Source organism: Equus caballus, chromosome 5 (genome assembly GCF_041296265.1).
Source record: "Equus caballus isolate H_3958 breed thoroughbred chromosome 5, TB-T2T, whole genome shotgun sequence".
Lineage (NCBI taxonomy): Eukaryota > Metazoa > Chordata > Mammalia > Perissodactyla > Equidae > Equus > Equus caballus.
In genome coordinates this window covers 84620864-84634451 of record NC_091688.1, presented here as the reverse complement: position 1 = coordinate 84634451, position 13588 = coordinate 84620864, and the positions used below count along the sequence as shown (strand labels likewise).

At 36.3% G+C, this 13588-nt stretch overlaps 1 protein-coding gene across 13 annotated transcripts in view; it reads left to right on the top strand.

Moving 5' to 3' along the window:
- SPATA1 (spermatogenesis associated 1) overlaps positions 1-13588 on the top strand; it is a 55569-nt gene that overhangs the window by 22647 nt on the left and 19334 nt on the right. For 7 of the 13 annotated variants that reach the window (XM_070268761.1, XM_070268763.1, XM_070268764.1 and 4 more), the window contains 3 exons: positions 8836-9014; positions 11100-11198; positions 13310-13397. In XM_070268761.1, coding sequence (XP_070124862.1) covers positions 8836-9014; positions 11100-11198; positions 13310-13397 — 366 coding nt within the window. The remainder of the gene's footprint in view (positions 1-8835; positions 9015-11099; positions 11199-13309; positions 13398-13588) is intronic. The other 6 variants (XR_011439349.1, XR_011439347.1, XR_011439351.1 and 3 more) reach the window with 1 other exon arrangement.

The window sequence follows — 13588 nt, the reverse complement described above, 5'->3', positions numbered from 1 at the left end:
TAGGATTTTTAAAATTAAAATATTTCTTATAACTGGCATTCATTTTTTTTATTCATTCTTCCATTCATTTATTAAATATTTGTTAAGTGCCTACTGAATTTAGCCACTGTTCTAGGGGCTGAGTAGATACTAGTAGCAGACACAATCTTGTCCCTGCTTTCAAATGGGAAATGATAATCAAGTTAAGTAGTAATGACACATCCTGATGAAGGCTATGGTAAGGGAATTACAGAATTCTGTGCATAGGAAGCCAGAAGAAGAACACCTAAATTAGATGGAAGAGATTCCAAGAAAGGCTTCCAGGAAGAGTGTTACATAGCCTAGAATCTGAAGTGTGACTCCTCTTGGCTTGTGCCTCTTAGCTGCAGGCCTTCAGGCATGCTTTTCCCTCTGATGGCTACATCTTTTTCTCCTATCTTCTCCTTCTATCCCTTTCTTCCCAGTTTATGTGGCTATTTCCTACTAATCATTCAATCTCAGTTTGGATATCACTTTAGAAGCCTTCTTTGAGTCCCTTAGTCTCCCCTAGGTGCTTAATTTTTTGATATGTATTCTGTCTGCTTTGCTAAACTTAATGAATGTGAGAAATTATGTAGCAAAAGTAGGTAGTTTTCTTGCAATAGAATTAGAAAGAGTGTTGTTCGGACTGGTGGAAGTGGAAAAATGAGCCAATGTGGAGAAAATATAAGATAATCATTTGAGAGATATTTAACAATTTGAGAGGCCTGCATTTTGGGTTGTGTGTGAGGATTATAAGGGTGAAAGGTATATATGGAGTTGACTGATTTTAGGATTCTCAATTTACAGCAAAATTATTGCTTCAGTACTAGAACTGACTGAAGGTTATGGACAATATCAAGAGAGATTTCTGACAGTTCCACCTCATAATATTAAAGTGTTATCCTGGACGTGGTGGCAGTGACTCAGCCTTGTTATACTGTTACAAGAGCAATTTTATCAGACAAATTTGAGCAATGGACTGGAAATCACAGGACCAGGATTCTAATACCAGATCAATCTTTTACTTACACAACTTATTTCTCCTCTTTGTGCCTCACTCTGATTATAAAATGAGAATGATCAATTTCTGCTTCAACAGGAATGTTTCAAGATAAAAGGCATGTATCAGCCATCAAGTATGTACTGAACCTCCTATGTGCCTCAATTCTCAGCATTGTTTTAGATGCTGAGGATACAAGAGTAAACAAGACAGACATGGTCCTCCCCTTAAGGAGCTTGCCTCTAGTGGGAGGAGAGAGACAATAAACAAATAAGTTAGGCGATATCAGCTACTGATCAGAGTGGAGATGTCAATTTAAAAGAGCGTAATAGTCATAGGGCAGGAGAGATGCTTTGGAGTTTGCAGGGAAGACTTCTCTGAGGAGATATCATTAAGATTTGATTAACAAGGAGGCAGGCATGTGAAGAGATACAGGAAAAAGAGTCCGAACAGAAGGAATATAAATGTCAAAGTCCAGAGATAGGAATGAGCTTGTGTTATTAAGGACCTGAATAAGGCCAGTGTGGCTGGAGCATGAGAAATAAGGAGAAATGTCAAGGGAGATAAAACCAAAAGGTCAGGGGCTGGCCCGGTGGTGCAGCAGTTAGGTGTGCATGTTCTGCTTCGGTGGCCCGGGTTTCGCTGCTTTGGATCCTGGGTGCAGACATGGCACCGCTTGTCAAGCCATGCTGTGGCAGGCATTCCACATATAAAGTAGAGGAAGATGGGCACAGATGTTAGCTCAGGGCCAGTCTTCCTCAGTAAAAAAAGGATTGGTGGCAGATGTTAGCTCAGGGCTACTCTTCCTCAAAAAAAAAAAAAAGGTCAGCGAGGAACACACAGGTCAATTCAAGGAGTTTGGATTTTATTCTAAGTAAGATGAGAAGCCACTGGAGGATTTTTAAGCTAGGGATTTACACGATTTTTAAAATATTTTAGAAAGATCAGAATAACTGCTGTATGGTATAGCATGTAGAGGGGCAAGAGTGGGAACAGAGAAAGGTAATGCAACTTTCAAAAGACACTGGTGGATTGAGTTAGGGATGTAGCATTGAAGAAGGTGGGATGTGCCAGATCCTGGAAGTATTTTGAACAGTATTTTGGACAATCTACCAGTAGAACTTGGTGAGGGATTGGATATAGGACGTGAGGGAAATAAATAGCTAAAATCCTAAGATAAACTGTCATAAAGTTATATAATTTTAATCAAATCATCTTATATCATAGAATTTTTAAATTTAGGGTTTACATTTTTTTGATAATCTTAAAAAAATTAACATGGTTCCTGGGGGTGGAGCAAAATGGCGGGGTGAGCTGACCTGGGATTCTCTCCCCTCCAAAATACAACAAAAGATTGGAAGAACTGAATTTCAGAGAATAAACATAATGCCAGCTCGTTAGAGACCTACAATACCAAGAAGGCGGAGATCATAAACCTTGCTTACACCCTCGGAGGCGCTGGAACGGTAGGAGAGAACACTGCTCCCTCCCCTAGAGTCTGCGATCGCTGTGGCGCCGGTCGGGAAGGAGCGGGGGAGGGGCCGCGTGACCGGGGGATCATCCAGGACTCCTGCCGCTGATTCAGTGGAGACCCGCTGACAGGGGGAAAGCTTCTGTCTGCGGGGACCCCATAAATCAAGGGCCTTGGGAGACCAGAGAACAGAACTGATTGAACCCAGACCGGTGCATGTGAGTAACAGCCCCTCCCCAGCAGCGAAGCCAGTGGGCGCAGCCATCTTGCCCGAAGGTGGAGAGCTCATAACACGCCACTCTCGACCCCCATCTAGTGGCGACAGGCTGTAACTGCACCTGAATTCTACCACCATGAGAAAAAACCGCTCCTCTACCATCCAGCAATTTATAAAAGCCCCAGACCAGAAGGAAAACAATAAAAACACAGAATTAAGTCCTGAGGACTTGGAATTAGGTGAACTAAGTGATAATGAATTCAGAGCAGCTATAATCAAAAAACTCAATGAGGTAGACAGAAAGATAGAGAAACAAGCCGAGTTCTGGAGTTACTTCACAAAAGAGATTGAAATCATAAAGAAGAATCAAACAGAATTGCTTGAGATGAAAAACACAATGGACCAGATAAAACAGAATACGGATTCCCTGAATGCCCGTGTAGACAACGTAGAGGAGAAAATTAGCATAATCGAGGATAGACCGGCTGAATGGCGCCAGACAGAGGAAGAAAGAGAACTAAGAATTAAAAAAAATGAGGAAAATCTCCGAGAGATAATGGATTCAATGAGGAGTAAGAACATAAGGATCATAGGAATTCCCGAGAGTATGGAAAAGGAAAATGGAGCAGAAAGTGTGCTTAACGAAATTATTGAAGAGAACTTCCCAAATCTAGGGATCAACGGAGAAATGTGTGTAGAGGAGGGTTTTAGATCTCCTAGATTTGTCAATGTAAAAAGACCTACTGCAAGGCACATAGTAGTAAAGTTGGCAAATAGGAATGATAAGGAGAGAATACTCAGGGAAGTAAGAAAAAAAAGAGAATAACCTATAAAGGAGCCCCTATCAGACTGTCAGCAGATTTCTCTACAGAAACCCAACAAGCTAGGAGAGAATGGAGTGATATATTCAAAGCTTTAAAGGATAAAAACCTTCAGCCAAGAATACTCTATCCAGCAAGAATTTCCTTCAGATGAGAGGGAGAAATTAAATCTTTTCCAGACAAACAAAAGTTAAGGGAATTTGTAACTAAAAGCCCTCCGTTACAAGAAATCCTCAAGAAGGCTCTCATACTTGAAAAAAGAAAAAAGGGAGAAAGGGGACACAATCCACAGACTAGGGAGACCGATGGATAGAACCAGAACAGGATAGCAAATATTCGATTATAGCATTAGGGTAAAGGTAAGGAAACTACCAAAACAAGGACGATCTTAGCACTCTAACTACAAATTAATAAGACGAGTTGGAATAAAAAATGAAAATAATTATTTAGGAGGGGAAGAGCAAAGGGTCTAAATCAGTATTGGTCAAGTAGGTAAGAGACCACCAGAGAATAGACTATATTATACACGAGATTCTAAATACAAACTTAAAGGTAGACACTAAAATAAAGTACAGAACAGAGTCACAAATCATAAATACGGAAAAATCTAAGAAACCCAGCATAAGAAATTGCAGTATTAAATGGGAAGTCTAAAGCACACAGGAAAAGAAACACAGGAAAACAAGATAATGAGCGACAGATTAACAGCATTAAGTCCACATGCATCAATAATCACTCTCAATGTGAACGGATTGAACTCTCCAATAAAAAGACACAGAGTGGCAAAATGGATTAAAGAACAAGATCCAACAATTTGTTGCCTCCAGGAAACACACCTCAGCCCCAAGGACAAACACAGACTCGGTGAAGGGGTGGAGGACAATACTTCAAGCAAATAGCAAGGAAAAAAAGGCAGGTGTTGCAATTCTCATATCAGACCAAGTGGATTTCAAAATAAGACAGGTAAAGAGAGACACAGAGGGACAATATATAATGATCAAAGGGACACTTCATCAAGAAGAAATAACGCTTATAAATATCTTTGCACCCAACACAGGAGCACCAAGATTCATAAAGCAACTATTAACAAACCTAAAGGAAGATGTTAAAAACAACACAATAATAGTAGGGGACCTCAACACCCCACTCACATCAATGGACAGATCATCCAGACAGGAAATCAACAAGGAAATAGTGGAACTAAATGAAAAACTAAAACAATTGGACTTAATAGACATATATAGATCACTCCACCCTGAAAGAGCTGAATACACATTCTTAAGTGCACATGGAACATTCTCCAGGACAGACCATATGTTGGGAAACAAGGAAAGCCTCTACAAATTTAAAAAAATTGAAATAATAACAAGCATCTTCTCAGATCATAGTGCTATAAGGCTAGAAATTAATTACAAGAAAAAAGCTGAGAAAGGCACAAAGATGTGGAGACTAAACACACTACTGAACAAGCAATGGATCATTGAAGAAATTAAAGAAGAAATAAAAAAATACCTGGAAATAAATGAAAATGATAGCATGCCATACCAACTCATATGGGATACAGCAAAAGCTGTATTAAGAGGAAAATTCATCGCAGTACAGGCACATCTTAACAAACAAGAAAAATCCCAAATAAGCAACCTTAAAGCACACCTAACTGAACTAGAGAAAAAAGAACAAATGAAGCCCAAAGTTAGCAGAAGGAGAGAAATAATAAAAATCAGAGCAGAAGTAAATACTATTGAAACGAAAAAGGCAGTAGAAAGGATCAATGAGACAAAGAGCTGGTTTTTTGAGAAGATAAGTAAAATTGACAAACTGCTAGCCAGACTTACAAAGAAAAAAAGGGAGAAAGCTCAAATAAACAAAATCAGAAATGAGCGAGGAGAAATAACAACAGACTCTGCAGAAATACAGCAGATTAGAAGAGAATACTACAAAAAACTATATGCCAACAGAATGGATAACCTAGAGGAAATGGATAAATTCTTGGACTCCTGCGATCTCCCAAAGCTCACTCAAGAAGAGGCAGACAATTTGAACAGACCAATCACAAGGAAAGAGATTGAAACAGCAATCAAAAACATCCCACAGAATAAAACCCCAGGACCAGATGGCTTTCCTGGGGAATTCTACCAAACTTTCAGAGAGGATTTAATACCCATCCTTTTCAAGCTATTCCAAAAAATTAGGGAAGATGGAACACTTCCTAACACATTCTATGAGGCCAACATCACGCTGATACCAAAACCTGACAAGGACACCACGAAAAAAGAGAACTACAGGCCAATATCACTGATGAACATAGATGCAAAAATTCTAAACAAAATTTTGGCAACCAGAATTCAGCAATTCATCAAAAGAATCATACATCAGGATCAGGTGGGATTCATACCAGGGACACAGGGATGGTTCAACATCCGCAAATCAATCAACGTGATACACCACATCAACAAACTGAGGAATAAAAACCACATGATCATCTCAATAGATGCAGAGAAGGCATTTGACAAGATCCAACAGCCATTTATGATAAAAACTCTGAACAAAATGGGCATAGAAGGAAACTACATCAACATAATAAAGCCCATATACGACAAATCCATAGCCAACATCATACTCAATGGGCAAAAACTGAACCCCATCCCCCTGAAAACAGGAACGAGACAAGGATGCCCTCTATCACTACTCTTATTTAACATAGTACTGGAGGTCCTGGCCAGAGCAATCAGGCAAGAAAAAGGAATAAAAGGAATCCAAATAGGAAGGGAAGAAGTGAAACTCTTGCTGTTTGTAGACGACATGATCTTATATATAGAAAACCCCAAAGAATCCATTGGAAAACTGTTAGAAGTAATCAACAACTACAGCAGAGTTGCAGGGTATAAAATCAGTTTGCATAAATCAGTAGCATTTCTATACTCCAGTAATCAACAGAAAAAGAACTCAAGAATACAATACCATTCACAATCGCAACAAAAAGAATAAAATACCTTGGGGTAAATTTAACTAAGGAAGTGAAGGACCTATAGAATGAAAATTACAAGGCCTTTCTGAGAGAATTGGATGACGACATAAGGAGATGGAAAGACATTCCATGTACATGGATTGGAAGAATAAACATAGTTAAAATATCCGTTCTACCTAAAGCAATCTACAGATTCAACGCCATCCCAATCAGAGTCCCAATGACATTCTTTACAGAATTAGAACAAAGAATCCTAAAATTCATATGGGGCAACAAAAGACCCCGAATTTCTAAAGCAATCCTGAGAAAAAAGAACAAAATGGGAGGCATCGCAATCCCTGACTTCAAAACATATTACAAAGCTACAGTAATCAAAACAGCATGGTACTGGTACAAAAACAGGTGCACAGATCAATCGAACAGAAGTGAAAGCCCAGAAATAAAACCACACATCTTTGGACAGCTTATCTTTGACAAAGGAGCTGAGGGCATACAATGGAGAAAAGAAAGTCTTTTCAACAAATGGTGCTGGGAAAACTGAAAAGCCACATGTAAAAGAATGAAAATTGACCATTCTTTTTCACCATTCACCAAAATAAACTCAAAATGGGTCAAAGACCTAAAGGTGAGACCTGAAACCATAAGGCTTCTGGAAGAAAACGTAGGCAGTACACTCTTTGACATCAGTATTAAAAGGATCTTTTCAGACACCATGCCTTCTCAGAGAAGGGAAGCAATAGAAAGAATAAACAAATGAGACTTCATCAGATTAAAGAGCTTCTTCAAGGCAAATGAAAACAGGATTGAAACAAAAAAACAACCCACTAACTGGGAAAAAATATTTGCAAGTCATATATCTGACAAAGGCTTAATACCCATACTATATAAAGAACTCTCGCAACTCAACAACAAAACATCAAACAACCCAATCAAAAAATGGGCTGGAGACATGAACAGACATTTCTCCAAAGAAGATATACTGATGGCCAATAGGCACATGAAAAGATGCTCATCATCGCTGATCATCAGGGAAATGCAAATCAAAACTACACTAAGATATCACCTTACACCCGTTAGAATGACAAAAATATCTAAAACTAATAGCAACAAATGTTGGAAAGGTTGCGGAGAAAAAGGAACCCTCATACACTGCTGGTGAGAATGCAAACTGGTGCAGCCACTATGGAAAACAGTATGGAGATTCCTCAAAAAATTAAAAATAGAACTACCATACGATCCACCCATCCCACTACTGGGTATTTATCCAAAGAGCTTGAAGTCAGCAATCCCAAAAGTCCTATGCACCCCAATGTTTATTGCAGCACTGTTTACAATAGCCAAGACGTGGAAGCAACCTGTGTCCAGCAACAGACGAATGGATAAAGAAGATGTGGTACATATATACAATGGAATACTACTCAGCTGCAAAACAGAACAAAATCATTCCATTTGCAATAACGTGGATGGACCTTGAGAGAATTATGTTAAGCGAAATAAGCCAGCAAGAGAAAGGTAATCTGTGTATGACTCCACTCATATGAGGAATTTAAAATTATGGACTAAGAACAGTTTAGTGGATACCAGGGGAAAGGTGGGGTGGGGGGTGGGCACAAAGGGTGAAGTGGTGCACCTACAAGATGACTGACAAACATTAATGTACAATTGAAATTTCACAAGATTGTAACCTATCAATAACTCAATAAAAAAAATTAACATAAGCATATTCTGGTAGACTAGCATGTAGTTTGTGTTCCTGTTAAGTTTGTATTTAGAATCTCACTGGTGTCAAAGTGATTCCCTAAATTGGCAGTGTTTAATTTCCAATTTTCTCAACCAAGGGTCTCAGGTTTGAGAAACTTCTGCCCTATAGAGGTTTGGGCTATATTGGGAATAATTTTGATAAATGATGAATCAGAATCAGCTGATTTGACAAGACGTAGTCATTTTAGGGGGTGATAAAATAAGGAAAAATCTAAAAAAATATATTATGCCTTTTTCTTTCATAGTTTTAATTATATAAATAATAATTAAAATCAGATTATGGAAAAAAGTAATCAAAATAAAAAGTATACATATTTTGCTATAGGTAATATTTTTAATAAAGATTTTTTAGAAATAACTACAAACTTAAAGAAGAACTTGGTTGTGGTCCCTGGATTTATCACTATTTTACTATGTTTGTAGACAAGTCTTTTTATAATTCAGTAAACATTTCACTCCTAGCTCTAAAGTCCTTAGCATATAAAGGAGGAAGAGGAGAGAGGAGAAGGGTTTAAATTAACTCTAGGGTCCTTTCCAGATTGAAAAGTTTAATCCTTTAGTCTGACTCAAACTATAGGCTTTGGTTTTTTTTTGTAGCCTCTGATGGTTGGAAGAAAAAGTACTTTGAAACAAAGAAAGTTACAGCATCATTGGAAGAAGTTTTAACAAAACTTAGAGAAGATCTGGAACTGTATTATAAAAAATTGCTCATGCAACTTGAAGCCAGGGAGATCAAGATGAGACCAAAGAATCTGGCAAACATCACAGACTCTAAGGTACTACTAAATGTGTTCACATTCTATTAGAGAAGTTCTATTCAAAATATATGCTTTATATAGCACAACCAGAAGGACCTGCAACTAGAATATACAACTATGTCCTGGGGAGCTTTGGGGAGAAGAAAAAATAAATTTAAAAAAAAGATTGGCAACAGATGTTAGCTCAGGTGCCAATCTAAAAAATGTACATATATATATGCTTTATAATTGTTCGTATTATCATATTTAGGATGCTTTGGGCTATAGGTAACAAAACATTGACTTGAACTGGCTTAAACAATAAGAAAATTCATCATCTCATGTAGAGGGTGCTGAGGAGATACAATCTGCTGCTTAATGATGTCTTTAAGGGCCAAGGTGCTGCTGATATTTTATCCCTGTTATTTTCAGTGTTGGCTTCATTGTAAGACTGTTTTTCCTCATGGTAGCAATAAAGTTGCCAAAGGCAAGTAAGGCTATATGCCTCTAAAACAAGAGAGAACCTCTCCCAGATGCATGGAGTATATGAAACTTTCCCTTTAGCATGGTGACAGATCAACCAGGCCTGCTCTGGATTGCTAATAGTTCCTGGAGAATGCTGTGTGCTGACTTAGACTACTTAGGATCTACCTCTGTACTTGGCAATTGGGTCACTTTTTCTGATTCTATGGGAAAGAGATGAATACTTCATGAAGGATGACAGCAGACTAACAGTGTTCACTGTGTTCCTTTTTTTTTGGTTGTGGGGGTGGGTGGGTAATAATACCAACGGAATCTAAAGGTATTGATATTCGAAAGAAATTATTAAATTGTATTAATTTTGTTCACTTTTTTCTTGAGATAGTCTTGAATCTTGACAGATGAGAGACATGAAGTTTATTTTTTAATTGAATAATTCCACCATATAATTAAACAACAAACAATTTCTGGAGGCCAGTTATCAGTTTAATTTTTGTTGGCTGATCCCACTTATCCAAAAAAGATTTTATCATATGTTAATTATGATTAAGAGTATGGATTTAACTTTAGACATGATGAAATATTAAAAGTTTACTCTTGTATTTTTTTCCCAGTTTTACTGAGATATGATTGACATATAAAATTATATTAAAGATATATAACCTAATGATTTGATTTATGTATACATTGTGAAATTTCTACCATAATAGGTTTAGTTAACATCCATTACCTTACTTAGTTACAGATTTTTTTCTTAGGATGATAACTTAAGATCTATTTTCAGCAACTTTCAAATATAGAATACAGTATTGTTAACTGTAGTTACCACGCTATGTGCCACATCCCCAGAACTTATTTGTCTTATACCTACAAGTTTGTACCCTTGGACCACCTTCACCCATTTCCCTCACCCCCACTCCCTGCCTCTGACAACCACCAATCTCTTCTCTGTTTCTCTGAGTAAAAGTTTACTATTTTAGATAAATTTAATGTAAAATCCAGTTAAGCTCAAGTAATGGTTTGTCCATATTAGCTGATTTTTTTTTTAGATAGCTGATACTTTTTATCTTACTGTTTTATCAAGTTCAATATATGCTGTGTTTTTCACAAAGGCAGCTTAAAATTTTAAATAATTTCTTTGTTGACCATTATACCTCATAAACTTTTCTGAAAAGTAACCAAAAGAGCTTCTCATATTAAATGTTTTCTTGTATTAAATAGATTTCCTTGTATGAAATATAGTATGTCATTACTAAATATTTTAAAGTAATTCTAATCTGACTTAGCTCATAAAGTGTTATGCCAATTTCTAAAGCCTTCTAGTATCGTAAAACTAGTGTATTCCTTTCATAGTAATAGTTGTTGGCTTTTATGGTGCTAATTTAATGGTAACTTTTACAAATATCATTTATTTTTATAATACATGAATAATGGTAGTAGAACAGAAGAGAAAGTGGTCCCTAAAACATAAGAAATCAGCAGTCAATAGTAATTTACCCCAAAGCAATGTTTATTTTATGGAATAGGTTATTTTCATGATTTGCTCTTTCGATATTTGTTGTCGCTTCATAGCTTATGTTGCAAGGTAGTTAAAAATGAGTAGACGTTATACTAAATAAAGATATCTTTATATATCTCACACAGAATTACCTTATAATCCAGATCACTGAGGTACAGCATGCAATTGACCAACTTAAGAGAAAATTGGATACTGACAAAATGAAGCTCATAATAGATGTTAAGGTAATTTGCATTTCTCCTAATCAGATTATAACATTTATCTTGAAATAAAGTATTTTGGTGTTTTAACTCTGGGTATCCATAGCATAAGGGTAGTAAGGATTGACTGCCTTAAAATTGTTACTTTGACAACAAAGAGCATGAGTGAAAAAATGTATAAGAATAAGCACTAAATCCTAAAAAAGATGCATATTATAACAAGGCCAAAATAAAATTTAGTAAAATTTCACTAAGAATTAAGAGAAAAAGACCCTGTGAATAGGTAGTTTCAATAAAATATTTTAAAAGAAGTAATTTTCATATATTAGAATCATTCATAAATAAGTCGGACAAACCACTGAGCTCTCTGAGCTCTGATTTAATTTTTTCCCCTCTCTTGTGTAATTATCTCATTCTCTCTGATTACTCTCATATATATATAATTATGTAAATGCTCTCAACTCACCTCTTTATCAGAAATAGCTTTATGACACAGAATAATGACCCTTTTCTAGAATCAGCACTGTCCTCTGCGATGATGGAAATGTTCCATACCTGCACTGTGCGATATGGTAGCCCACTAGCCACATAAGGATATTAAGCACTTGAAATGTAGCTTGTTGTATGACTGAGGAATTGAATTCTAAATTTTATTTAATTTTAGTTAATTTAAATTTAAATAGCTATACGTGGCAGGTGGCTACTGTATTCGACAGCGCAGTTCTGGATTCTTTTCACCGGCAGCGTTCTCAAGGCTAAGCCTTGGCTTAGCACTGAGAAGCTTAAACTTAAAATACAGAAAGGGGAAAGGACAATTTTTAAGAAAACATGAGCTACTTAACATTCTTATATGGTATGCACTCAAAAAAATAATTTGTTGGATGAATGAAAACTTTCTGTATTCAAAAAAATGGAGAGAAGCCTATGTGGAAACTTGTACACTTAAGGAGAGTTGGGTGGTTAGAAGGCAGTAATAAAAATGCCCCCAGAGCCTTCAGTTATGACTTTCTCAGTGGTCTTTTTCCCTGGAAAACATGCCTATTAGATCTTACAATCTTTGTATATTTTAACCTTATAAATATCACTTATTAATGATTTAAACCCAAATTAGAATTATTAGTACAAAAACAGGAAAGACAAATAGAAAAAAGGGAACCAAGTTTTCAGCTTACAGACTGGGGAAAAAAATCCTACATTTAACCACAGTGCCTAATTGGCACATAGTAGACATCATTAAGTATTTATTATTGATTTCTGAATGATTTACTCAAAACTACCTATAAAATTCAGAACTTAGGGACAGAAAACCTAGCCTGAGTCTGTTGCAACTGTATTCAAGATAGTATAGTATAAGCAGTGTGTCTCAAAGTGTAATGAGCTGTCAGCTGGGGATCCTGTTAAAATTAGCAGGATCTGACGCAGTAGGTCTGGGGTGAAGCATGAGATTCTGCATTCCTTACCAACTCCCAGGTGATGCTAATGCTGCTGGTCCACAGACAATACTTGGAATAGCGGGGGCTCTGGTACCAGATCGGTTTGACTTTGAATCCTGGCTGTTCCACTTAACTAGTTTTATACCTTGAGCAAGTTACTTAACTTATAGGCATCTCACTTTCCTCAGCTGTAAACTGGGGAAAAATAATAGTATCTGTCTCAAAAAGATTTTTGAAAGAATCAAAGGGGTTAACACTTCTGAGTGCTTGCCACAGAGTGAACACAATTATATTTCTAAAGTAACTATTCAGTTTCTAAGAGCTAGGAATTAAGGTTTTTTGTAATTTTCTTTTTTGTTTTTGTTTTTACTATTTTATTTACACATTGAGAACAACAGATTTTGAAGCTTTAGCAAAAGATAAAATTCTTTCTCACTCGTTTTTCAGAAGAGTTTAATTTTATTATGTCTTTATACTAATAAATGAAATTATTTGATAGCCTATCTAGCAGTAAATAAGCATGCTTATTCAACAGGACTTATGACCTATGCATTTACCATGGGGACCCAGTGGGAGTAAAAGCATTGAAGGCAAATGAGAGAGGACAGTTAAAGCAGTTACAAAACCTCTATTTATGTTATAATGATATAATTTAGAAGGGTAAGATGAAAGTTCATTTCTGAAAGGTAATTCTTTTTATAGATGAGAAAACAAGCAGTTTCAGATTTACGCACATTGAAAGCTGAACTAGCACAGAAGAAAATGAATACATCTTTACAATCTCAATTAGGTGTGTTAATTTAAAACTTTTGTTTGTCAAAAAATTTAAATATTTATTTGAACAGATTTGTTTAACCATTGTTCTCCTTGGCAATGTTTTATATAAAGCATAAGTTTTATATTTTTTCACTTTTCATGTGGGTATTACAAAGTATTTGAGGAAATATGTGTAAAAAAGCAAAATAGTGGCTCTGGTTATTT